Source organism: Gymnodraco acuticeps, unplaced genomic scaffold (assembly GCF_902827175.1).
Source record: "Gymnodraco acuticeps unplaced genomic scaffold, fGymAcu1.1, whole genome shotgun sequence".
NCBI lineage: Eukaryota > Metazoa > Chordata > Actinopteri > Perciformes > Bathydraconidae > Gymnodraco > Gymnodraco acuticeps.
This window is the reverse complement of record NW_022989899.1, coordinates 1,033,239-1,059,848: the sequence shown is the minus strand read 5'-3', so window position 1 is coordinate 1,059,848 and position 26,610 is coordinate 1,033,239. Positions and strand designations below refer to the sequence as shown.

The 26,610-nt window shown below is 42.1% G+C and overlaps 1 protein-coding gene and 1 long non-coding RNA gene across 3 annotated transcripts; both read left to right on the top strand.

Moving 5' to 3' along the window:
- The first annotated feature begins 2,905 nt into the window (after positions 1-2,905).
- phf12b (PHD finger protein 12b) lies at positions 2,906-18,065 on the top strand. Its single transcript, XM_034206391.1, is given in 16 exon segments — positions 2,906-4,792; positions 5,084-5,265; positions 7,147-7,219; positions 7,470-7,926; positions 8,270-8,390; positions 8,484-8,616; positions 8,737-8,901; positions 9,738-9,881; positions 10,531-11,224; positions 13,033-13,107; positions 13,320-13,426; positions 13,428-13,473; positions 13,593-13,688; positions 14,157-14,239; positions 14,345-14,483; positions 16,866-18,065. Coding segments are annotated over 16 exon segments (3,033 nt in total). The 5' UTR covers positions 2,906-4,726; the 3' UTR covers positions 17,318-18,065.
- A 3,153-nt stretch (positions 18,066-21,218) lies between these two features.
- LOC117539727 lies at positions 21,219-26,385 on the top strand. 2 transcript variants are annotated; one of them, XR_004568064.1, is made up of 3 exons: positions 21,219-21,272; positions 25,756-25,847; positions 26,204-26,385. It is a non-coding gene; the product is annotated as an uncharacterized LOC117539727 (long non-coding RNA). The 2 variants fall into 2 exon arrangements; XR_004568065.1 differs by lacking the exon at positions 21,219-21,272 and adding an exon at positions 25,370-25,411.
- Positions 26,386-26,610: the final 225 nt, after the last annotated feature.

Genomic DNA, 26,610 nt, shown 5'->3' with positions numbered 1-26,610 from the left:
TTCCACCAGGTTTCCACCACAGTATTTACATGGATATAAGCCCCGCCCCCTCTCCAGCGCGTCCTGTTTGAGTGACAGAAACACAGCTGACAGCCGCGGTGAAACTCCAGCGGTTAAAGAGCGATGAGAATATTCGCATTGCGTCCGTTGTGAACGCAGCATAATGCAGTTCAGAAACCACTGTTCTGACGCTTTTAAAGCAACTTCGAGATTTTAACAGTATCAGCGCCAGCGGCACACAGGCCAAATGAAAATTGTAAATAAGCAATCTGTATGTAAAAAAACACCTGTAGGCTAAATTGTAAATAAGCCATCTGTATGTCAAATATGTCTTATAGCCTATGTCTTAAATGATATGATGAATTGGAAATGGGGGACCCTGATGTAAACAAGACGAAAGTCTTTCTCTGGTCTGCATCCCCTTAACAATTGTATGTTTTGAGCTGTACTGTACTGTACCCAATATACAAGCTGTTAATAAACTTTTCAATCAATCAATCAATGGTGGCCGTAGGACGTACAATTATTTTCGGGGCTTCACGGCCAGACCGAGGGGCCATGACGGCCATGAGAATCCTACCCTGTCCTGTGAGTTCAATCAGCCCGATATTATTTAACGTTATGATAAATGACATTTTTAGTAATTTGGATGGATGCATAAAATCTGCGCTATATGCAGATGACGGGGCCATATGGATACGGGGAAGAAATGTTCCATATGTGTTTGAAAAGATAGGGAAAGCTATAAAGAAAGTGGAGAAGTGGTCATACGGGTTTCAAGCTATCAGCAAGCAAATCTTGCTTCATGACATGAAGGTAGACAATTTGGTAGACATTAAGGGTAAATAATGTCTACCTCCGGGCCGGTGGACTTGTATTATCACTGGCCCCACCATTGTAACCACTGGCCCGGAGCATTCGTCCAAAAAAAAAAATCGACTAATAATGAAGAAAATTAACACATTTGTTGCAATAGTAATGTATGCACTAACTAGGCTACATTACTACTTGTACTACAACATCAGTTCTTCTTCATTTTCCTCAATTGTTCATATTTGGTTTATTAAAATAATGATATTGTGGTCATTGTTAAAAAATGTCTGCTATTATTATTATTATTTGTATAATGCACTTTCTGCCTTCCTGTCAGGCTATGTAATTGATTTGATTAGAACCTGAACCTTCATTATCCTAAACTGCTGGGACATTTCGCCAATACCTTTATATTGTCTACTCTGAGTCTTCACTTACTTGTCAGCATAGGTCGGCATTGATGTACAGAGCCGACAGAAGACCTTGTTTATATTTGCATCATATTGAGAGGTGCAGCCAGTGACGCGTCCTAAAACCAGGAAGTAAGCTGCTGGTTCCCTCGACAAAATAGCTGGAAATAAGGTCTGTGGAAAACAAACCTGTTTGATAAATGCACGTTTTGTTCAGCCGGATAATCTCCACATGTCTACCCTACTTTTATAATTTTCGAATCATAAATCTAATCGATAGATTATAAAAGGGTTTTAGGACGCGTCACTGCAGCCAACTCCATCGATCAAGCTGGCTGAAACGTTCTCTCCCTCTTCTTCTCATACTCCCTGTCACTCTCATTTAACTCCTCCGGTGACTTTCTTTTATTTGAAGATTGTTTTTTGCCCGGCGCTTGGTCGGTTACCGCTGGTATTAAAAACATTTGGCGAATGGTTAAGTGGCGCGATAGTCTGTGAAGGAGCGCGCTCCCGCTCACGGGAGCCTGCTCCCGGTGCGCTCCGCAGCAAACAGCTGTTTGCTTTTCACCCAACAACGACAACCGACTCACGGAACGCTATGTTGTAGCGTTGATAAACGAAACAATTTATCTAAATTGCTAGTCAAAATACCAATACCACAGGACATTTTTTTTTTAAGCAATATTTTTAATGGCCCGAGCGGGCAAGTGGAAAGTACGTTATGCTGGCCCGGGGTGTCTAAATAGTGCTTCCGTGCCAGCGGGCCATTTATAATGTCGAGCCCTGCCGGTTACCGGCCGGCCCACATCGTCCGACCGGCCCACTTCAGTACCGGCCCATCGGGATTCGTCCCGAACGTCCCGATGGCCAGTCCGCCCTTGCTGTTAAGACTCCACAGAGGCGGTATAGATCTGCAGTTCTGCTGGGTGCCTGCACATGAAGGGGTGAAAGGGAACGAGTGCGCTGATAGCAAAAAGTGCACTATAAAAGGAAATCACACCACCAGTTAAACTTGGAAAAGGAGAAGGAAAAGCAGTAATTAAGAAGAAAGGGGTGGAGATCTGGCAGAGAAGGTGGGAGAAAGACCAGAAAGGCAAAGAGTATCATCAAGTGCAAAAGACAATTACAATTAGCCTAATATGTATAAAGAAAGAAACAGAAGGGAGGAAATCATGATAGGCTCAGACTAAATCACACATTGAAAGGTACGCTGTATGTCATGGGGGAAAGTGACAGTGACACGTGTGGGAACTGTGGAGTTAGGGGAAATGTGGAACATATTTTATTACATTGTGTCACCTATAGAGTTGAAAGAGGAACATTAAGGGATAAAGGTTTAGAGGCAGACTGGGAGTGGAATGTAGCTGGTATTCTGGGAACAGAAGGAGAAGGAGTAAGAGAAAGGCACTGTTCACCTTTTTGAGGGAAACTGGGATAGGGAAAATAATCCAACAGTAGGTTAGAATAGACCATGGATGATTTGTTTTGTTTGATTTATTTGATGGTTTCTTAGTTTTATGTTTTTCGATATGCTGGTTTATTAAAGGGATGACATGATGATACACACTCGTGTACAGTAGGTGGCGGTATGCAACCAAAAGCTGTTTGCGATCCGCCATTAAGAAGAAGAAGAAGAAGAAGAAGAAGAAGAAGAAGAAGAAGAAGAAGAAGAAGAAGAAGAAGAAGAAGAAGAAGAAGAAGAAGAAGAAGAAGAAGAAGAAGAAGAAGAAGAAGAAGAAGAAGAAACTAGCAAGACGGCGATCGCAATTGCGCAGGTCTGCGTCGGTCTCGCACTATATGTCAGAATTCTGTGTCTTAGAGAAACGTGTGCAGTTTTTTTTTTGTGCAAAAAAGGCCAAGTTGAATTTCTAATTGGGTGCAGAGCTGAACATGTGTTAAGAGTTTTGGAGATTTGAGCTGAGGTTTTGCTCTTTGAGTGTGAGTTTAAATAATTAAGCTTTATGTGAGATTTGTGTGTGTTAGCAACTGAACAAAAGCAATCACTCGTAAGTGGTCACAAGCCGATCCTCCTACAGGCTATTGGATGGAAATCCTTAAAGACATTCATGAGATGGAGAGACTGACATTTGTGTTAAGAATAAGAAACAACGTTTATATTGGAAGATGGTCCAAATGGTTCAAATATATCTCAAAATGAATATGATTGTGAAAATACCCTGCTCAATTTTTATGTTTGTTGTGTTGCTTGCTGTTTATTGTCTGAAAAAAGTGAATAAAATCTTAGTGAAAAAATAACCCATGAACACATTCAAAGTAAATAAAACTAGCATGAATAGAAAACACAACTATGCATGTGCAACACAAGAGTATTCATGTTAAACACATATATGTCAGAATGGAAACCGCTAGTTTTAATAGAACAATAGCATGTAAAACACTAATATGAATGCAACACAGTATGAGTGCTAACAGTAGCAGGACAAGCAGTAGGCCTACTAGGCTACTGTGACAAAAATGAGCAATTCCAATAAAACAGTGATGCTGTATAACTTCAGTACCAGTACTTTGGTTAATTTGCCAGCTAAAGGCGATAGTAGTTGTTGTAGAGCCAGCAGTTTACATCCGTCTGTATTACTGATTTAGAAAAAGCTAATGGCGGACTTCGATGAAGAGTAAAGCACTGTGGCTATCAAAACAAGAAGCATTTTATGTAGGCCTAGCTCTCATAATCAGCAGTATAGTGAACTAAACAATGTCACGTAGCAAAGTAGCGTCTTATGGTAATGCTTGTACATTAGTTGCAGCCGGATACAGTGTGTACACAAAGTATTCGCTTCTTGTGTTTATTATATCCCCGCTATTATCTATATCCGCCCCAATGCGCATGCGCTCCCGGCGGTTCGCGGTTGCGCCAACTGGTAGAGGATGTTGCTAGCAGCCAGTATAGATGCTCAGCCTTTTTCACAACAATAACATCAACCAAATTTGCATCTCCACATACTCGATCTGAGGATTATACATTCCGAACGCTTTCGGAAACCGTGCATTGGACCTTGGCACGCCGGATTTCATTCTTTATTTTGTGGTTTCCATCTTCTATTGACAATGGGAGCGGAGGGGTTTGCAGATTTACAGGGCTCCCTTTCGCAGGAGCAGAAACAAAAATCATGGCTGGCCAGCTAGGCCGCAGATGGATTTGGTAGCTAACAGCAACGATATATTTGTATAAAATACTGTGAGCAGGTTTGGCGCCGTTCATAACATTTTGTGCTAAGACTCTAGTATTTCAATTACACGATTATCGTGAACTTTGTTGTCTTTTTTGGGCCACAACGCAAGCTAGTGAGACCGCTAGCTTCACAACCTTGACTGGTTACCGTCTTGCCTTCGTAGTTGGCTCCCTTAGCAAGCTAACGATAGCAAGCATCGTTTGGCTAGCGATCCTCTGAAAAGACGTTTACTGCGGGATTTAGTCTCATTGTTGTGTGCTCGGTAGGCCTTTTTATCGCAAATATATTTTTGCAACGTCTGCACCTGGATGAATGTGGGACAAAATGGAGACCCCGACGATTGTGTACGATTTGGATACCTCTGGGGGCTTAATGGAGGTGAGGTTTCTATGCTCAAAGGCCTAATAGAGATACATATTCCTTTATTTCTAATGCTTTCAGCTATTTTCTTTCATGTTAACTATCATTATCACCATAGCCTGCTGTCAAGCATTTCTTCGTTCAGCTAACTCAATAGCTGGGGTTGATAATGGAGGCCACTAGTTAACGTTACCGCTCTCCCCAAGCTTAGCATGCTATCGCCCAAAGCTGCACATTTTGACACTCTTTAGACAAGCATTTGGTCTTGAAGCCGTGATTTTATACTAAAGAGTTGAACAACTTTTACAGCAAATCCAAACACTGCTGGCGCCCCCGAAGTCCGAGGAGGTAGAGAAGAGGAGTCGGAAGTTGGTGAGAGACGTCCGGAGGAGCGGCAGGGCTACCAACCACGACACCTGCGACAGCTGCCGGGAAGGGGGCGACTTGCTGTGCTGTGACCACTGCCCTGCAGCCTTCCACCTCCAGTGCTGGTAGGTTACAGTTAATTATGAAAAGGAACGCAAAGGGACACGTAATGCATGTGCATTAGTGTATAACAGTGAAGGCATTGCAACTGTGTAGCTGCGTTAGCTGCATGAAAAACTTAGATGCCGAAGCTAACTTCAGCGGGCGGTGCTTCCTTAATGAAGTTAGCTGTTAGTGCTTCCGAATCATGACTGTGATACTCTTCACTTGTGATTGAATATCTGGCCTTGAAGAGATTTTACCTGGCGTTATTGTTCTGCACATATCCACTGTTGTTTCATGGTAGTCCCCCCATATTCTCACTGTACACTCCCATTCAACTGAACCGAGGAAGGCGGTAGCGAGCTGTATGTAGCCCTTTGTAAGTGCAATTGTATTAACTGTTTCTACGAGAATTGATCTGTAAACTAAATTCAGCAGCATTTTGAAGTACATTTGAACGTCTCTTAAGGTTACAACATGCCGAATACCTAAAAATAACAACATGTACCGTTAGATATGGTGTGTCCGTTCTAAGATGTGGTGGAGCGTTTAGTCGCATACTATATTGAAAGCATCATTTTTGTCGTTATTGTCAATGAGAAGACGTGTTCAAAGAAAGGAGTGTGTTGTGAAAGTGGCCAGAATAAGCTGGCAGTCGGTGCTCCCCTCCTGTCGTGGCTGCAGCCAGTGGAGCCGCTGCTGCTAAAAATGGAGTCGAAGCGGCTTCTGTTTACAATATGGCGACCTCCCTGCTCTTTTTTTCGATTCCACCGCCATCTTACAAACCTTTTTATAATTCAGCTTTGAGAGAAAAGGGTTGATTAAAAACACAGAGGGAATTTAAGCCATTTTCTGAGATGGTGTTAGCTTCAATGCAGTGTTGTTGTGGACATGTAACAAAGTCCATGGTAGCATTTCACCGTTCGGCTGTGCTTCGCTCCCCGTTAAACATCTGCTTGCATGATTATTTTAACTCTGGCATTTGGAAGAGTTGAGTTCAGACTGCCACTTCGAAACGACCAAACTGCAACGTTTTATCCATATATGGTCAGGTCTGTGAATGGGAAGTAGTAGTTGTCCCATACCCCTGCACATTGCTTGTATTGTGTATTATCGTTAGATTTGTATTACACAAGGTAACTTTTGATACATTTTCCTTCGATTGGGACCTTCTAGGCTGTAGATTATAGTATTGGCCTCAGATTACTCAATCAATGTTTATTTATATAGCCCAATATCACAAATGTTACATTTGTCTCAGTGGTCTTCACAGTTTGTACAGAATATCAGTATGGGAAAAATGGGAGAAACCTCAGTGAGAGCAACAGAGGAGGGATCCCTCTCCCAGGACGGACAGACGTGCAATAGATGCCGTGTGTAAATTGAAAAGATAATACATTTGCAACATAGGTAGACCGAATGTTTGGAAATGCATGTGTGTATAATAGGAAGATGAATCCACGAGGATATCCATCCAGGACTATGATCCAGGACCATAGCCACGACTCAAGATCCAGGGCTCGCGATCCAGGACACAGGACCGCAGGATCATCCATGACTCCGGATCCCGGCGTATATAGACACCAAAACAAAAAATACTCCTTGTTATTAATCAATCAGCACAGTGCCCTCCTTCACATATCATTGTTCTTGTAACATTTGGCACTTTTACCATGACAGCATTTTTTAAATCCTTTGTCGGTCTAGGCATGACACTGACAAGAAAGATGTTTCCGGCTTTGTGGTTTTAGCGGTTCAGAGGTGTAGTGTGCATTTCTATCAAGTCACTGAACATAATTGTGACACTATCATGTCTGCATACATGGATATTAATTGAAAATGTTAATTAATTTGCCTGCATTCATTATGATCCTTAATTATCATGTTTTATCTACTTACCACAGCAACCCACCTCTAAGTGAAGAAATGCTTCCCCCAGGAGAATGGATGTGTCACCGCTGCAATGTTCGAAAAAAGGTGAGTGGCAGGTTTTTTCTATAGAGAGTTTCAGGAATGTGTCCTAAACCTGAAAATGAGTTGGCATTTTAGCACTTCTGGGTTTCCTCGTCTTAAAGTCAATGTTACAATGGCTTCAAAAACAGAACATCACTGCAACACTATATTACACACCCAATCCTCCTCCAGTGTTACTGACAAATTGTGAAGAAAGTATATGTTTTAATCTGGGTAGACTGATAAATCTGTCATTTGTTCTGTGTTTTTGCAGAAGCGAGAGCAGAAGTCGGAACAGACCAATGGCCTACCGGAGAAGTCCTCATCCAAGCGCTCTCTGTCCCCGGCCGTGGAGCTGGAGCTCAACACCGGCCCACTGCGGCTCGATGGCCTGCCCCCGGGGGCTGGGGCGGCGGGGCCCGGTCTACGAGTGGCCCAGGTACGCCTCTTGGAGCGCAGGACCAGCAGCAGGCCAAGCAGTCGACCGGGAACGCCCACCTCAAACACTTCGTCCACCCCGACCCCGTCGGAGGAGCAGAACGACGGGGAGGAGGAGGCAGGAGAGCCTGAGGATGAAGTTCAGGGCTCAGAGCACGAGGGTGCTACGCTATCGACTCCAACTCCACGCCTCCTCAAGAGGCCCTTTCAGCTGCTAATAGCAGCAGCCATGGAGAGAAACCCTACACAGTTCCAGCTACCCAGCGAGCTCACCTGCACCACTGCACTGCCAGGTCAGTCAGCCATGTCTTAAACTGTGGAATTATACTGTTTTTATTTCACCAATATTCAAATGTTGAGGCTAGGAGAAAGAAATTGAAGGCATAACATTTGGAATTGAATTGGAATTAGTTCAGCATATTTTTGTATTTTATTTTCATTGGATTGGATGGAAAGCCCATGGTTGAACAAGGCTTTGAATCTATTTGTGAATGTTTGAAGTATGTGAGGCAAGTTATTGAAAGTATATTTATAAAAAAAGAAAAAAAAGTATTGCCCTTTTTAGATTGATGATACATGACATATATACATATCTGGGTTGTTTCTTTAATGATCCTACTTGATTTGGATTTCTAGGCAGCAGTAAACGGAGAAGAAAAGAGGAGCTTCTAGGGAAGCCATTCAGGAGGCCGCAGCATGAACTGGATCCCAATGGTCTGGTCCCTTTACCAGTGAAAGTCTGCTTTTCATGCAACAGGTTTGTACCACATTTCAGTTTCCTACAAAGATACGCACACAGACATGAGATATTTAATATCAGTGTCTTATGTTCTTGTATTTCCTTTCACAGGAGTTGCAGGATTGCTCCACTGATCCAGTGTGACTACTGTCCTCTTCTGTTCCACATGGACTGTCTGGATCCTCCACTTACAGCTTTACCTGCTGGGAAATGGATGTGTCCAAACCATGTTGAGCACTTAGCGGTAAGGAGGCACAGTCTATGCTCAGAGCATAACCAACTCTGTTTCTTGCCACGTTGTTTTGTTTTCTTGTGTCTCAGCCAAGATGGTGCAACAAAATGACATCATTTTTTTCTATTTCAGCTGAATCAGAGGAACCTGAGTCTCTCCAGTCGCTGTCAGCTCTTTGACCATTTCCAGGACAGGATGTCGCAGCACGCCGTCAAGTTGGACTTCTTGCGTAGAGTCCATCGACAGAACGCTCCCAACCGGCGCACAACCCACCAGCACAACAAGAAGACCTTCAAGGTATTGTAAGGCTGTAAACCAGGGCTAAACATATGGGGAAATATCTAATTGTGATTATTTTTGACTGATAATTCAATTGTTAATCACAACTTTGCGCCAAATTATAATATTTGCATGGACCTTTTTATGTATACATCTTTCTTTTTTTAAACGTGTGGCCAGTTATGCCTTAATAAGAAAAATAAATCTGAAAGGGGAAGATAGAGTGGGGGTGACAGGTGTAAAGGGACCACCAGATTCAGACCTGCGGTCGTCACAGCAGAAACGGCAGGCCTTCACATTTAGTTTTGTTGGTGTTATTTTCTCTGTCAGGAACTGTACCAAACCAATACATTTTTCATAAGTCAGTAGAATACAATTTGTCGTCGTAATTGTATCACAGTTCTAAGTTCAGAATAGTATTTTGACACATTTTGCTTTAAATGAACATTACGGCTCTTGTGATTTACTCCCAACATTTCTATATACAAATATAAATATATATATATCTTTAAATATATATTTCAACTGCTAGTCCATATCGCGCTATTGATAACATTCTGTTTTAATAGTCAGCCCGCCTCTTTAGAGTTTCTCGAGGTGTGCTTGTTAAATTCCAAATAGTTTCTTTGTGGTCACTTCTTAATTACCAAGACAAGCCAAAAGAATAATCGATGAATGGAATAACTGATCATTCGGCAAAGATTAGCTCAGATGTTAATCTACCTCAGCAGGGAACACAACAACAGTCATATTTTGAGATGTTCATCAACATTGTTTTTTATTTATTCATGTCTGGGCCAACAGTGCCTTAATGGAGATAACTGATGATTCTGACAATCACTGTTTGCATTTAGGTGCCAGATGCCATCAAGTCCCAGTACCAGAACCCACCCCCCATGCTGCTTCCTGCAGGTGTGCGTCAGTTGGAGCTGGTCTGTAGCGGTGTGCCAGCCCATCCCAGCTCAAAGCACCTGACCTCAGAGGCTGACCAACAGGAGGTAAGCAGACAACAAAACAATAAGTCATCTTGAATCAGTCACCTGAAACAACAGCTTGTATGTTGTATTCCTTTGTAAAGAAAATATTTTGTTATCATATTTTTGTGACCTGGTGAATCACAGAGCCTGGCCTGGTCCTTTTTAAGAGATCGTCACTGCTTATAGAGATCTGCAGGAATGAGTCCTGAAACTTGAAATGAGTTAACCTTTTACCTCTTTCTGGTTCCCTTGTCTCTAAATCAACCGTTTTTGAACACGTTTTTAGTTTAGATGTCTGAAAAAAGGTCTGTGCTTAACACAAGCTTGTGAGATTTTAAGGTTTTGTTCTACAACATCAGTAAATACCCCACACATTTCTGAAGCTTCAATGTGGCATTGAAAATGCGGTGGCTAACAAGTAGCTAAATGGTTGAGGTGAAGTCATGCTACCATGATGTAGCTTTTATAACATTCATGTTGGCTCTTTCCAACAAGGGAATTACAAAGTTTTAATGGTGATTGCTTTTCTTACCAACACACACTTTGACACTCATCAGAAGAAGGATGGTAAACCAGATGCATCATACTAGCTTAAACATGATATTGGTGTTAGGACAGGATTGATGTTTGATTCTTGTGTTGTAACACATGGTTTTCTGCTGTTGAACAGTGGCTTCAGGATGTCATCGCCCTCCAGTGCAGCATCATGCGGCACCTCTCTATAAAGCAGAAGGCTCTGTCCGCGGCCCCCACCCTGTCATCAGCAACACCGTCAGCAGAGTGGGTGTCTGAGCAAAAGGCCCCATCACGTGTTATACCAGAGGAAACCAAAACCCATGGAAGGACTCCACCACTAGCCCCCTGCTCTAAACCCTGTGGTACATCGAATGACCCCCAGGGGGCCTCTCTGTCAGAGGTCTGTAAATGTGGCATGAAACCATGTCAGAACTGTAGGAAAGCCAACGGGCCTCTAGAAGAGCCTCCTAAAGCTAACGGACCTTTAGACTGTATCAGCAGCTCAGACTCCTGCAGGCAGGCTGAGCTGCAGCATAGACTGAAGCCCGGCGCAACCCCCCCAGACCCGGCCCCTTCCCTTGGGCTGGTGAACCACATAGTAGCTGAAACGGTTAAACAGGAGCCTGAGGGCACTACGGAGGCCTGCGCTCAGAAAACAGCCCCCACCGCCCTGACGATATGGCCCCACGGGGTCCAGCAGAACCACAGGAGCCAGGCGGAGCAGCAACGTGGGGAGGGTACGAAGAGCGACCAGAAACCCACCTACTCCATCACCAGCAAAGACGCTCCACCTAAAGGCAGCCAGGAGCATGAGCCAACCAAGCTGGGGTTTACATCGCCCTCTCCAGGTACAGTAGGCTTCTGCTGATTGGGCCCCACACTGCATTTGAGCTTCAATAGCAGTCATAACAATAAACGACATTAAACAGTTTAGTAGCCCTAACTATTTACCACAACTAAGAGGTGTTCATTCATTGATTTCACTATAGTCTGCAAAATATAAAACTGAAACAACAGTTACCTCTTAAGATTTGATAATTACTACTCAGTGTTTCCCCTACCATTGTCTTGGCGCACTTTTTTAAATTATTTTAAATTAAAAATAAAATTATATATATATATATATATATATATATATATATATATATATATATATATATATATATATATATATATATATATATATATATATATAGCACCAAATTGCAACTGAAGTAATCTATCTACGGTCACTTTTCACATTGAACATGTGCTCTTTTATTAAATAAACGAAACGCTTTCATTTGAAGTTGTGAGTTTAGTGTTTGTGACCCTAAGAAACACCAATGCATTAATCAATAACAATAATCCACAGCTCCTCTCTCTGCTCCAGAGGATTTAAAAAGATATATCCCAGCTTCTTGGTGTTCAGACACGTCTGTATCAGGGTTTCCGCTAGGATTTTTTCTTGCCGGTCAAATTTCCAGAAATAATTTATTTTACCGGACAAATTTGAAACTTACTTACATGTTTCAATCATAATAATAATAATAATAATAATAATAATAATAATAATAATTGTGTAGCAGAGTTTCCGTTGGCAGGTCATTACCGGACTATGACCTGATATGCTGATGTTTAAAACTCAGTTAATGGGGCTCTTTTTTATATTGCTTCAGTTTATAATCGTAACAGATCGAAAAGTTCAGATTCATTTTCAACATAATTATTACATTCAAACAAACTACTTGTAGTAGATGAAGTACATTATTCAAAAGTTTACATTAACTTTGAATAATCACACGGGAGAAACGGATGCTCTCTTTTCCCCTCTCCCTCCCTCTCTCTCCTGACAGCCCGTCAGTTTCTCATGCAGCTAAACAGAGGGCGGGGCTTCAGGTGATCAGAGCTGCGTGTCTCAGCTGATCTGATCTCTCTCTCGGGTCCGGTTATACTTTACTCGCGTTTATGTCCATATCGATCAGATCCTGCTCTTCTGATCGGCCTTTATAGAGAGCACCGATTAAACTATTGACAGTGAATATCGGCCGATAATGACCGGCGGCCGATCTATCGGAGCATCCCTAATTATTACCAGACATTTTGACCGGCAGGTTTTGAATTTACCGGTTTTTAATAAATGTTACCAGCTAAAAACCGGTAATTACAGGCTAACGGAAACCCTGATCTGTATTCAATGTACACTCACCACTTTTTCCTTGCAACATTATAGCAGCATGTTCCATAGCCTAACAGCTCCCTCTTCTGGTCACTGGCAGCAATTACACAGTGTGAGGCAGAGCAGTGAGGCAGCCAAACCCTTTTAAACTGTGCAATCAGCATTAATATCATAATAATACTAAAACACCACCATCTACCTTGCAATATATACATGTTGAAGTACATTGTTAACACTAAAGATTATTATGTTTATGCAAATATTTCTTAATTTATCATACTTTGTATTGCCCATTATTACCTCAACTAATTTTATTTACATATTTAGAATTTTAGCATTGATCTTATATATTTTCCATAATGGAGTAACTTTCCCGACATTCCACTGGGATAAATAAAGAGTTCTGACCCTAAAGTTCCCATGCAGCCAGATGTCCATGAGCAATGCTCCAGATCAGGGTCAGGGTGTGTTTGACAGCACACTGTTTCTCTTCTGCAGACATAAAGGCTGCTGCTGGGCTGATGGGCTCACTACTGTCCAGCTGCATGAAAGATGGAAAGGATGACGAAAGAGGTTAGTGCTCACTCACAGATTTCACTCATGAAAATAAATGACAGTACATTGTAGGAATGCCAGCGATTAATCGATTATCATTTGCCAGGGCTGTCCGATTTTCGATTTTGATCATGGTCAGTTTCTGGCATCCCTAGTACATTGTGGTACTGTGTAAATGTCATGTCATGATGAGGCAGTAGAAGTACCCTCTAATGATCGTGTGTACGTAGGGATTGAGCTGGACAAACTGGACGCAGAGATGATCAAGCTCCTGGCCTGGCAGAGGATCCAGCAGCTCTTCCCCCCCAAAGTTCCCAGCTCTCCGCCCCCCCCCAGCCATCACGGCTGCCCCCAAAACCCCACCCCCACCCCCCTGCCCCGAAGGTAAACCGCTAACCTCTGACAATGAAATATAATGTGTTTTTCAAATCTCACTGCTTGATAATAAGAGTAAGGGTCTAAAGGACTTTTTTTGAAAGTATTTGTGAACTTCTTCCTATCAGGCCAGAAGAAGGTGCAGGCCAGAGCGGTGTTCTACCCCCTCACAGGAAAAGGAGGAGCTGTCAACATGTGCTATAGGACGTTATACATAGGATCAGGTAAGACGATAATCAGTTTTAGTTTGTACTGCATCAGATCACAACACAAGTTCTCGGGATCCTTTTTATTTAGAGCAGGAACTTTGATACCAACTGTACTGTGTCTATAGCACAAAACACTGGAAACAGGCCTCCGATCCTTGCTTCTTTTTTACTTTCGTTGCTGAATATTCCCAATTTCCACATATTTTATCAAGTAAAGTTGAAAGCTGTTTGTATTTTGATCACGGGTTCCCAGCTTTTTGCTTTGCGTGCTTGTGAAACCTTTCTGAGTAAAGGAGTACTTGTTACAGCGTGCACATTTATATGTCTGAGTCACCAGCCGTTCAGCCCAAGGGTGACATGGGAGCGTTTGAAGAGAATGGAAGAGGTTCAACAAACTACGGGAAAATTAGACAACAATTTAATTAATATGAAATAGACAAACTTGCAGAATGTATTTGGTAACCTCCCTGATGTTTTTTTAAGGTGCTGACATGGATGTGTGCCTTGCCAACTACGGGCATTGCAACTACATATCGGGGAAGCACGCTTGTATTTTCTATGACGAGGTAAGTAAACTGTTGAACAATTACATTGTAGATGTGCATTGGTGTACTGGACCATAATTCACCATTCCTACTTAACACGGTGCAAATGGTTTGTTTCTTTTTTAGAATACCAAGCACTACGAGCTGCTCAACTACAGCGAGCACGGCACCACGGTGGACAACGTCCTCTACTCCTGTGACTTCTCTGAGAAGGCCTCGCCGTCTCCACCCAGCGGCCTGGTGGCTAAAGTGCAAGGCATCATACGTACGTAGAACACTTTCTAACACTCTCAAAATTGTGAAAGCTCTCCCAGTTGTTTATAATATAGAATGTATATTTTGGCGAGGCACCCGGGATAGAATCGAAACAATAAGTCAAACTAACAGTGTTGATCATGCTAACGTTATTATTTGGTCGGTAGCTGTTCTTAGCATTATCATCTGGATCTGGATGCTACATTTAAATCCAAACCAAAAGGGAGAGTATAGTGGTGTAGTGAGGATGTCATTTTGTAGGCCCCATAAGTCAGCACTGAAAGGGCTCCCTTGAGTAAAAGTAATGGGTTTTAGCATTGAATTTGTGAGATTGCAGAAAATAAGTTCTCCAATTGCCATCAGTAAATGGCTGATGTAATGCTATAACCATGGACGGCGCCAGGATTTGTTAGCTGCAGTAGCTTAGCAGTTGCTATATGACAGCACGGCGTTGCTAGTTAATTTTCAAAATAAACAAACAATACCAGTGGGCCAAGCACGAGCCTGTTCATATTGTAGCGTTCACCGCTATTCAATATCACAGATCACGAGCCTTCAATGTCGAAAACGTTCTCTTTATCTTCTGGTATTGACGGCCACAGCCACGCCTTACAGAACCAATCAATAGTATAACACTCATTATGACTTTTCCCCACACTCGAACACAACTCCTACCGTCTTGTACTCCCTCCACACACACTGGAAAACGCACACACACACACACACACACACACACACACACACACACACACACACACACACACACACACACACACACACACACACACTCACACACACACCTGGAAGGGGCGGTCTCTCCCTAACTCCCACAAACAACATTGCCTAAATAACTTTACAAATGTACTAAAACTGTGCACATCTGATAACTGACATAACTATAACTTGGACACGCTACAATATTATCCTTAATATTTACATTAAAAACATTCCTTTGACACTTATAACATTACTTTGCAAGGTAAGCACAACCAAAATCCGTTTGTAAAAGCAGAATTTGAACACTGTTTCTGTGCTCCTACAATATTTTTGTATAATACCATTACACCCTGAGCGTACAAGTACACAATAGTGATCGTTCACCGTTTCAACTGGCATGCTGTGGCATTTAACCACCTCATCACACACACACACACACACACACACACACACACACACACACACACACACACACACACACACACACACACACACACACACACACACACACACACACACACACACACACAGCAGTGGTGAGGATCTCAGCCTGCCACTGACGTTCAACCAGAAAACATAGCAGTTAGCACACAGAGCTCACAGCTCTTCATATCTGTTCAGAAACTGGACAAAAGTTAAACAAGTACAAACCACAGATTGTCTGTGTCATGGCGAATACAGTCGCTGGTTTATTTATGTCTGTAGGCCGTTGTTGTGAGTGTGGACGGAGTAGGCCTATATACAACGTTAGCTTAGCCTGGTCGACCCAATCTCCATTCAGAAAACAAGCATTCTAAAAGGTTTTTCGCCTGCCGTCTGTCTGCAGACTTGTCAAAGCATTAATTCATGGTTTTTACTAACCGGTATCAGTATGTTGTTACTTCGGCATCATTTAGAAACGTGTATTACAATTGAATCACGGTAAAATATGTTCATTTTGTTGTAGTTGTAGCTCCCGAGCCAGCGCGTCTTGTTTGAATGATGCGAGTAAACACAGCTGGCAGCCGCGGTGAAACTCGAGCGTTTAGAGCGAACAACGACCCCTGATAGATCTTGCGAGAATGTGTATAAATATAGATACATTTTCATAACAAAACAATGGGGTTGCTAAGCTGTTGCTAGGCCAATTGTTGGAGTTGCTATAGCAACTCCATGCTACTCCCTGGCGCCGCCCCTGGCTATAAATGAAATACAGCCACATGATTTCACCTCAACACCACAAAGCTAAAGGCGCTAATGTTCCGGGGTGAGGCGGTTAGTAATCTAAATGAGTCACTTGTTAGCAACTACTTTTTGTCAACACACAGCAGCTTCAGTTATTAACAGGAGGGGTATTTGCTGACATATTTTATTTTGTGAAAACAAAACGGGTACATCTTGTTTTAATCACAGACCTTATTTTGGGAATCCAACAAAAAAGTCATTCCAAAAAGCTACTGACTTTTAGACAAGCTAACCAGCCAAAATGCTCATCTGTGGGTTTTAGGACCATTTCCTGCACCGATCTATTTAGGTTGTACTATCTGCCGTGAAAAAAAAATACAGAAAGATGGGGAATTTAAGTGAGCCCAGCCAGCGGGGGCTCAGAGGAAAATGTTGTTGTTGTTGTTGTTCCATGGATAACTGCAGTATAGTGTGAACACGTTTCCAAACGTCTCCTTGTGTTCTGCTGCAGGTCGCAGTAAGAAACGCGAGAATGACGAGGGTCCCAGCTCCGTGGTGGGGTTGTTCCCGGCCGGAGGAGTGATGAGCAGCCAGCCTCAGGGCGGGGGCGAGCTGTCGTGCAGCTGCAAGGCAAGCAGCTCCAGCCTGATAGGAGGCAGCGGGGCGGGGTGGGAGGGCACGGCGCTGCTGCACCACGGCAGCTACATCAAGCTGGGCTGCCTCCAGTTCCTCTTCAGCATCACAGAGTTCGCCAGCAAGCAGCCCAAAGAGGAGCAGACCCCCCCTGCAGCCAGCTTCACCAGCAGCAGCAGTACCATAACCCCCATCACCTCCACCACAACCTTCACACCCCCCCCACCCAACACTGCCACAGTGAGCAGCCCGTCCAGCCAGGATGAGACCGACACTGAGACTGCCCCCCCCCACCAAGTGCCCACACTGCACCCCAACTCTATTCCATAACCTGCACAGGAAGTCCCGCCCTCCCTCCTTTTTGTTTTGCACCTGCCGAGTCACAATGAAGGGAAAGCTGCACAGCTGGTTGGTCAACAGGGAAAAGTTTATTTTTTCATTTTTAATGGTTTATATCTTTGCATGACTTGAAGTATTATTGACAATCTCTTCCTTTTTTTGAATGACTGACCAGTAACCCTCTGTTCACTTCAGACCGTTAGGACTTTGAGCTTTATTTACGCTCAATCTTTCTTTTGCCAGTATATTGGTCATGTATGGTGTAACATTATTTTGTCAGTCAGCCTATTTAGTACAAAACCTTTTTTTGTAGTATTGAATTCCATACATTCTGATTTATTTTTGCTGCTTTTGCACCATAGGTAGCTATATATGTATGAAAACATACATGCTTATACACTATAATATGTATATATAATGTAAATATATATATATATATATATATAGTTCAATGCCTCTCAATTGGAGAAACGTTGGATTTCTTGTACATTTACCATTTTTTGGTTTTTAACTGTACAGTTCATGGAATTTGTGATACTGTGTAGAGTACCAGAAGTTTTGTGATGAAGCTCGTTCTTAGTCTGTACTTTCCGCTGTAATTCATCTGTAAATACTGTATCGTTTTAGCACTCATTTTAACATCTTGTGCAGCTCTGTATATAAGCACTCTTTGTCTGTTCTTGCTTGTCTGTTCAAACGTGTAAATACAGAAAGATTTTCTAAGAACAATCTCAACGGATTTGTGTTCGCTGTAATTTTTTTGCTTTTCAACACCTTAACTTCAGCATCAAGGGCGCAGGTGAAACACACATGGAGACGTCGGGTATCAGAGCTCTGGAACTTTTGTATTTCTCTGAATTTTCCATTGGATTTTGGAATCCTGTAAAAGATGGATCTGTGACAAACATGTTTATGATACCTAACCTACTACACGTTAGGTTCAGCGGGATAATCCTTCGTATTAACACCACTTTTGTTATCCAGGAATAAATAATAATAATACGTTTATTTATTAAATATCTAACGTAATGTTATAAACAAACTATACACGTTTGCATGATCACATGTGAACAATGCTAAGCTAAAGGCTGCTAATGTTTGCCTTGATGTTTATCTACTCTCATTCAGACACTAGTTAGCAACTGCCATTATAAAGACAAGTAAAAGCCTCAGATGCTCACCAGTGGAGTATTGACTGACACATTTCATGTTGTAGAACAACATTTAAAAAATCTTGTAAGCTTGTGTTAACCACACATTATTTCAGGCATCGAACCAAAAACAGACAAGTTTTTTTAGACAAGTGAACGGGAAGTTCTAATATGCCAACTCATTTCTGGGTTGAGGTGTGGTTCCTGAATAATTCTATTAATACTTCATTAATGTCAAACAGTGTGACATGGCTGTTAATCATGGGCATGCAGAGGAAGAATCCCCACATATTTGGGAGAAAATATCTGATAGGATTTTGGAATCAACCAACAAGCAATTAGACCTTCTCGAACTAAACAATAGGTTCATACCAAGTTCTTTTCCCACAATAGTTCATGAGAACTCTTTTAGTTCTGATGAACTAAAGCAGGCACACCGAAATTAGTTCTAAGCCGCTGACGTCACTTCTTCTTCTTCTTCTGCTTTGGGTTTACTGGCAGGCCACAAACAACTTCACGGCGAGTACAGTAGGTGGCGGCAGAGCCATATAATAGAAGAGTTACGACAACGGAAGTCCAAAAACGGTTATCGTCACGTGGTTCATGTAGAAGAGGATCGTTCCCCGGAAGTTCATGGTGGGCAATGTGAATGCACTGATAACAGGAGATAGAACTACGATTTTTGGTAATTATTAGTGAATAAAGGTTTTGATTTGCAATATTTATACAACAAATCGATATGTGTATGTATTTACATCAATATGTTTTAAAAAATAAAATAGAATTTGCTAATATTAAGTGATAATATTAGAATTAGTGTGAACAACTAGTTTACATGTTAGGCTAACAGTGCCTTGGTTAAAGAGCCTGTTGCTGTTTATTTATACCTTTGAATTCTTTAAAACCAATATTATCTTCTTAAACTTGTATGGTAGTCAGGAGCATCACTTTCTAATGTTTATTGATATATTTAGAGGGAGGGGATCTAGGGCAAGACACTTCACCCCAAATTGCTCCTGTGGGGATTGCCCACAGTATTGAGTATGTAAGTCGCTTTGGATAAAAGCGCCTAACAAGCAACATGTCATCTAAAGTAATGCTTTAAAATTCAGATTAGATTAATGTCTACCATTTTCTTAAATTCATGGTAGTTTCAGTAATCCCATGGAATTGAGGACACAAGTCAGGGGTAGACATTAAGGGTAAAAAGCCACTGGCCCTCCGGGCTGGTGGAATTGTATTATCACTGGCCCCACCATTGTACCCACTGGCCCGGAGCATTCGTCCAAAAAAAATCGACTAATAATGAAGAAAATTAACACATTTGTTGCAATAGTAATTTATGCACTAACTACATTACTACTTGTACTACAACATTTGAACAATCAGTTCGTCCTCATTTTCCTCAATTGTTTATATTTGGTTTATTAAAATAATGATATTGTGGTCATTGTTAAAAAATGTCTGCTATTATTATGAGTATTATTATTATTTGTATAATGCACTTTCTGCCTTCCTGTCATCAGGAGTTAGAAATATAATGGCTATAGATTAGATTAGATCCTTCATTATCCTAAACTGCTGGGACATTCCCCTATAGCCAATACCTTTATATTTTCTACTCTTCACTTACTTGTCAGCATAGGTCGGCATTGATGTACAGAGCCGACAGAATACCTTGTTTATATTGGCATCATATTGAGAGGTGCAGCCAGTGATGCGTCATAAAACCAGGAAGTAAGCTGCTGGTTCCCTCGACAAAAAGCAATGGGATTTCTCCACAGGGTTTTGGAAAATAGCTGGAAATAAGGTCTGTGGAAAACAAACCTGTTTGATATGCAAGTTTTGTTCAGCCGGATATTCTCCACATGTCTACCCTACTTTTATAATTTTCGAATCATAAATCTAATCGATAGATTATAAAAGGGTTTTAGGATGTGTCACTGCACCACTAGAAGCCAAGTCCATCGATCAAGCTGGCTGAAACTTTCTCTCCCTCTTCTTCTCATGCTCCCTGTCACTCTCCTTTAACTCCTCCGGTGACTTTCTTTTATTTGAAGATTGGTTTTTGCACAGCGCTTGGCCGGTTACCGCTGGTATTAAAAACAGTTTGGCGAATGGTTAGGTGGCGCGATAGTCTGTAGTGAAGGAGCGCGTCCCCGCTCACGGGAGCCTGCTCGCGCTGCGCTCCGCAGCAAACAGCTGTTTGCTTTTCACCCAACAACGACAAGCGACTCACGAAACGCTATGTTGTAGCGTTAATAAACGAAACAATTTAACTAAATTGCTAGTCAAAATACCAATACCACAGGAAACATTTTTTTTTAAACAATATTTTTAGTGGCCCGAGCGGGCAAGTGTAAAGTACGTTATGCTGGCCCGGGGTGTCTAAATAATGCCAGCGGGCCATTTATAATGTCGAGCCCTGCAAGTTATCTAAATGACTAATGTCATCTTTATGGCTTTCAGAAAGGACAGGAGACCGACAGGTGACTATCAAAGGACTAGCAGCAGCAGCATGATGATGATGTTAAATGTGTTGTTTTAGGAACATCCATTGCAAATACATGGAATTCAATAAACATTTAATAGCATATCATGCAGTTTGTCTGTGCCTTTTCCTCCGTGTTGTCCTGGTTTGCTGTGCTGCCTCCTAGTCGCCACCATGGTTTGCTGTGCTGCCTGGGGATGCTCAAATCGCTCAGAGAAAGGAGTACGAATGTACGGCTTCCCCACTGACACAGAGCGGAGGAAGCAGGAGCAATTTCACAACCAACAGCAAAAAAATATGTGAGGTAATTATATACAAACACTGCATTTGCACTTTTTCACAAAACGAAAACCACACCATTGGGAAAGCTTAATGTTTTGTTTAATACAAAAAAACAGGGAAAGGCTTGAAAAACACAGAGTTGAGACTCAGGGTGCAGAGTGAGGGTCTCAGTGCAGGTATTCAGGCTCCATTGAATCCCCCTCTGGTTCTTGTGCTGAAAGAGGGATAAACAGACAGGAGAAAGGGTTATACACATCTATATAGCACACCTATTGGATGGGAAATTGCCTTGGGTAGATAAGGTGTGGTCTTTGTTCCCAACTGAAGTTATGGAACTTTATTATTTGTGAGTTTAACAAAGTATGACAAATGTATATAGTGTGAAAGGTGACACAGGTATAATAAGTATGAACTCTTAGTAACAAAAGTAATATTTGTTATTTTTAAATGGTATAATATTTAAAATGTTCGAAAATTTACAGTGCCATGTCTTCTACTTACATTAGTCTCAAAGATTGAGGGAAGAAGGGATGAGGAGACAGAGAAAGGAAAGTGAGGATGAAGAAAGAGAGGACATGGCTAGTGAGGAGAGACAGGGAGGGCGGACACCACCCACTCAGCCAGCAGCCAGTCAGCATACGAGGGAACCAGCAGCCAGTCAGCATACGAGGGAACCAGCAGCCAGTCAGCATACGAGGGAACCAGCAGCCAGTCAAACAGATCTATTACAACAATTAAAGAGACAATTAAAGAGCCAAGAAGGAATCACCAAAAAAGCAAAGGCTGCACTAAGAAAAATCAGGAAGGAAAATGCAGCTCTCAAGAAAACAATGAAAATTAGGGACAAGAAATATAAGAAAACGTTTTCAAAAGACCAACTGAAGGCATTAGGCAGACTCACCACAAAGGGGATGAAATGGAGCAATGAGACAATTAAGAAGGCTTTAAAAATTCTCTTTGCGAGCGGACCAACGGGTTACAAAACTCTGCAGGAATTGAAGATTCCCCTTCCAGGAATAAGGACACTGCAAAGAAGGATGCAATGTGTTAAGTTTGAGCCTGGTGTGTTGACAGAGGTCTTTGATTTCCTAAAATTGAAGGCAGATAAATTGACAGACCTTGAAAGGGAGTGTGTGTTGACCTTGGATGAAATGGCAATCACACCAAGTGTGGAGTTAGACATGATTACAGGCAAACTGTACGGTGATGTGACTTTACCAGGTCACACAGGGGTGGCAACACATGCTTGTGTGTTTATGTTGGCTGGAAACACAACACGGTGGAAGCAAGTAGTGGCATATCATTACACTGGCAATTCTACCAATGGAGCAGAGTACAGGCCAATCATTATTGATATAATACAGAGGGCAGCATCCATAGGGCTACATGTGCTTGATGTCACCACCGACATGGGTAGCCCTAACCGAGCCATGTGGAAATCCTTTGGGGTGGACCAAAATAAAACATCGGTGCCACATCCAGCAAAACCAGACAGGCAGCTCTATTTCATGCCCGATGTCCCACATCTGGTAACATTTTAAAAAAGTGCCCTTGTCCGTGGGCAGGTCTTCATAATTCCTGAGGATGTTGTTAACAGAGAGAACCTCCCCTCTAACGAGGTTTTTGTGGTCCCCATTAAGGACTTATTGACCTTTCAGGAAGGGCTGGCCTTAAAAATAGCTCCCCATCTTTCAGCTGCAGCCATCGAGCCAAGTCACTTTGATAAGATGAAGGTTGGTCTTGCTCTAAATGTGTTCAGTAAGGCTACAAGTGCTGGGCTGAAATACATGGTGCAGCAAGAAAACCGCCCTCTGTCATACCTGACGACAGCGTGGTTCCTGGAGCAGGTTGATCGTTGGTTTGATCTGATGTCATCTCGCCATCCAATTACAGCCCTGAGCAGGCTCAAGATGGAGGAGTACCAAAAGGCCATCACCTTCCTCCAGAACATCGTCCATCTGTTTCGTGGGATAAAAGGGAGGTTGGAAGCCTGGTCAAACAGGGGTGATAATGGCAACAACATCAATTTTGGCCATACAAGAGGAGATGCTTACACAAGGACACAGGTTTGTGTTAACGTCAAGGTTCACACAAGACTGCCTTGAAAATACATTCAGCTGTGTGAGGTCTAAAAATCCTGTCCCAACTCCAGTGGAATTCCATCATGCACTGAGAATCATATCTGTGGGGCAGTTCCTCACCACCATCAGCTCTGGGAGCTACCAGGAAGACCACAGTAGCTTTTTGGCAGACTTCCTGGACACAGGGGAGCCAAAAATCACTCCATCAGTCAGAGTGGAACAGCTGATGGCGGTGAACAGAGCAGCTGCACCTGACCTCACAAAAACTGAGAAATGTATTCTCTTCCATCTTGCAGGCTACATCGTCCACAAAATCATCAAGTTTGCCAGCATCTGTGAAAAATGCAAAATTGCAACAGAGCACCATGATGAGAGTCCTTCTGGTGACAACAGCTTGTTAGTGGACTTGAAAGACTTCAAGGCAGGTGCTCTTTGTCGTCCCTCCCAAGAAGCCTTTGACTTCATTCACCAAGAGGAACTATTTAGGACCAAGACTGGTTCCTCCCTCATGCAGCTCCCCAACGCAGTGGGTGTCTTGGAGAAAGAAGCTCAGGCCCTCTCCAGCAGGCTTCCGTCATGCTGTGGAGTACAACAAAAACTCGTAAAAAGATTCATACGGCTGAGGCTGAGAATTGAGGCCAAACAAATCAGAAATGACAGAAAAAAAATAAAATTAAAAGATGGCCATTTTGGAAGCAAGAGCCAATCCAAAAAGGTGAAAAGGAACAACAGCAGCCAAGCTACCACATCCAGCAACCCCCAAACAGATCCACAGCTGCAATAATTTCCATTAGCCGTTGCAATGGAAATATTTGGACTAAACATTGCTCTTCCACCTGCCAGCTAACATCACTGCCCCTCCACCCGTAACATCACTGCCCCTCCATCTGCCAACATCACTGCCCTCCACCTGCCAGCACCCAGCCAGAGGAGCGCAAACAACAAAAACAAGCAAGGTGTCCCGTCATGTACCTGGAAGTTTGGGTTGGCAAAATGGAGTAAGAGAGGGACTTGAAAAACCTTGGTGGCTCACTACTCATGTTGTTACAGTTGTCTTGGTTACAGCTCTCAAGTTTTTTTTTTTGCCATTTCCACATCTTTAGAAAATATGAAATACAAAATTGAAGTGAAATCAACCTCATCTCTGGAGAACAAACTTTGATTTCTCTGTCTTGTGAGTTTGCAGTCTTGCAGTTTTGCTCCTCCACCTGTAACATCACTGCCCCTCCACCTGCCATACAGTAGGTTACTAACAAGATTACTTATATAATACAGTGATAGAATACATGTTTAGTATGCTTACTTATATAAAACAGTAGTATTAAACTTACCTTGTGTTTTCACTCTCACTTAAGTCCCTCTCCCTTTGCCATCAATCCAAAATCAGGTGAGCTGCAACATCATACAGACAGGTAATAATCAACATAATCACAAGGACACAATATGGCTCTGCTAAAAACACTCACTCTTACACGCACCAAAGTTATATTTATCTAATATTTAACTCCCTCCACCCCCGCATACAATCCCGTTTAGAAGCCCCTCTTCTCTAATTCAACAACGTTGGACGAAATGACATTAAGAGAACGGAATTTACAATTAAAAGGCTGTTCAACGTGTGTTGCTAACTTGCTTCGGTATCCTAGCTTAATCTGTTATCTGTAAACGTTCCCTAAATCTACTAATTTAGGGATAATCCACTGACATCCTTTAATACACATGTTAATTTGAATCAGATGTACTGATAATATCCGCAATATAAATCTTTAAACTTCTTCTTACCTTTAAAAGTCCGTCACGAACGGTCTATTATGCTGCAACTCTACAGCTCTGCTAGCCTTGGCGCTAACTTCCGGGGAACGATTGAGAGGCTCCACGATCCGCCATTGCTGTAAAAAAGTGGTCCATTGGAGTGAACGGAGATGTCGTAACTCTTCTATTATATGGCTCTGGGTGGCGGTATGCATAGATATATATAAACACTAGATGGCTCATGGGAGATTTTCCAGCGTAGCTGACCGGCCGCCATCTTGCCACAGTCAACAGTTACTCTGATTCGCGTTATGGTAGCTGTTGTAAGGTGAGTGATCTGCACAAAAATACTCTTAACTCGCTGAAATCGTGACTGATTTACAAACGGTTTGGTTTATTATAAACATTATTAGCCTGGCTATGATACAGGATGCTTGGACATGTTGAAATTGCAGCTTTTCTTTGTGGTTCTATTTATTAGCTGGCTAATAACAACTGTGAGTGAGACCTAGTATTACAAAGTTGACCCAGCAACTTTACACCAGTGGGAGAGGCAGAACTGCTCTTTCTTTTCAACATAACTGAAGTTACACATGATTTCTTCCAAGTCGTTTGGCTTGTTAAAAACATCTTGCATTATGATACAGGAATTTGCTGGCTTTGTGTTTACAGAAGTACCTGACTATGCAGGACTTTTGTGCAGCCTACGGATGCTCCAATCGCCGCTGTCTGCAAACAAGAACCCGTGGGATCACCTTTCACATGTAAGATATGACAATATTATGACTAGAATTAGGATAATCGTTAATTACTTAGTGGATGTATTTACATTACAAGTCCTGCTACACAGGATCAGTGGGGCTATGTGAGATAATAGTATTGCAAGATTGTTGTTGACCCAGCCTCTTTAGAATATGTTGCTACCATTTCTTTACACAATTATTTAATGTTTCTTTTGGACACCTTTTTTATTACTCTTAGTGTGGTTGTCTTATTCTTAAAGTATACATACATGCATACATACCAAAAATATGATAATTTCGGTGTGTATTTTTGTCCTTAGCCTTAATGTTAAAGGAAAGAAGGGAGGAAAATGTTGTACCTTTCTCATGTTTTTAAGGTTTCCCAAAACCGAAGAGAGGAGGAGGCAGTGGGAACTCGCCCTAAGAAGGGACGGTTTTTTATTATGTATTTATTCAATCTTCATGTTCCATGAGACGCAGCACTATGTTCCCCACATATGTTTATGTTTGCTCAGTCTAATAAACCCATAACATGGTTGTGAAAGAATACCAAAGCTGAGGCTGGACGATGATTGATTGTTGGTGTGCCATGTGTCACCGTGTGTCTTATTGGTTTTGTGTTACTGTATTTTATTGTGTGCAGCTGGTCCTTATCTCCAAGACACATTTAAAACAAATAACCTTGAACCTTGAAGCCCCATCTCTCCCCACCTGCTCCTGCTTCCTACATCCCCTTCACACCACACCAAGTTGTTCTTCTTAATAATAATAATACATTTATTTT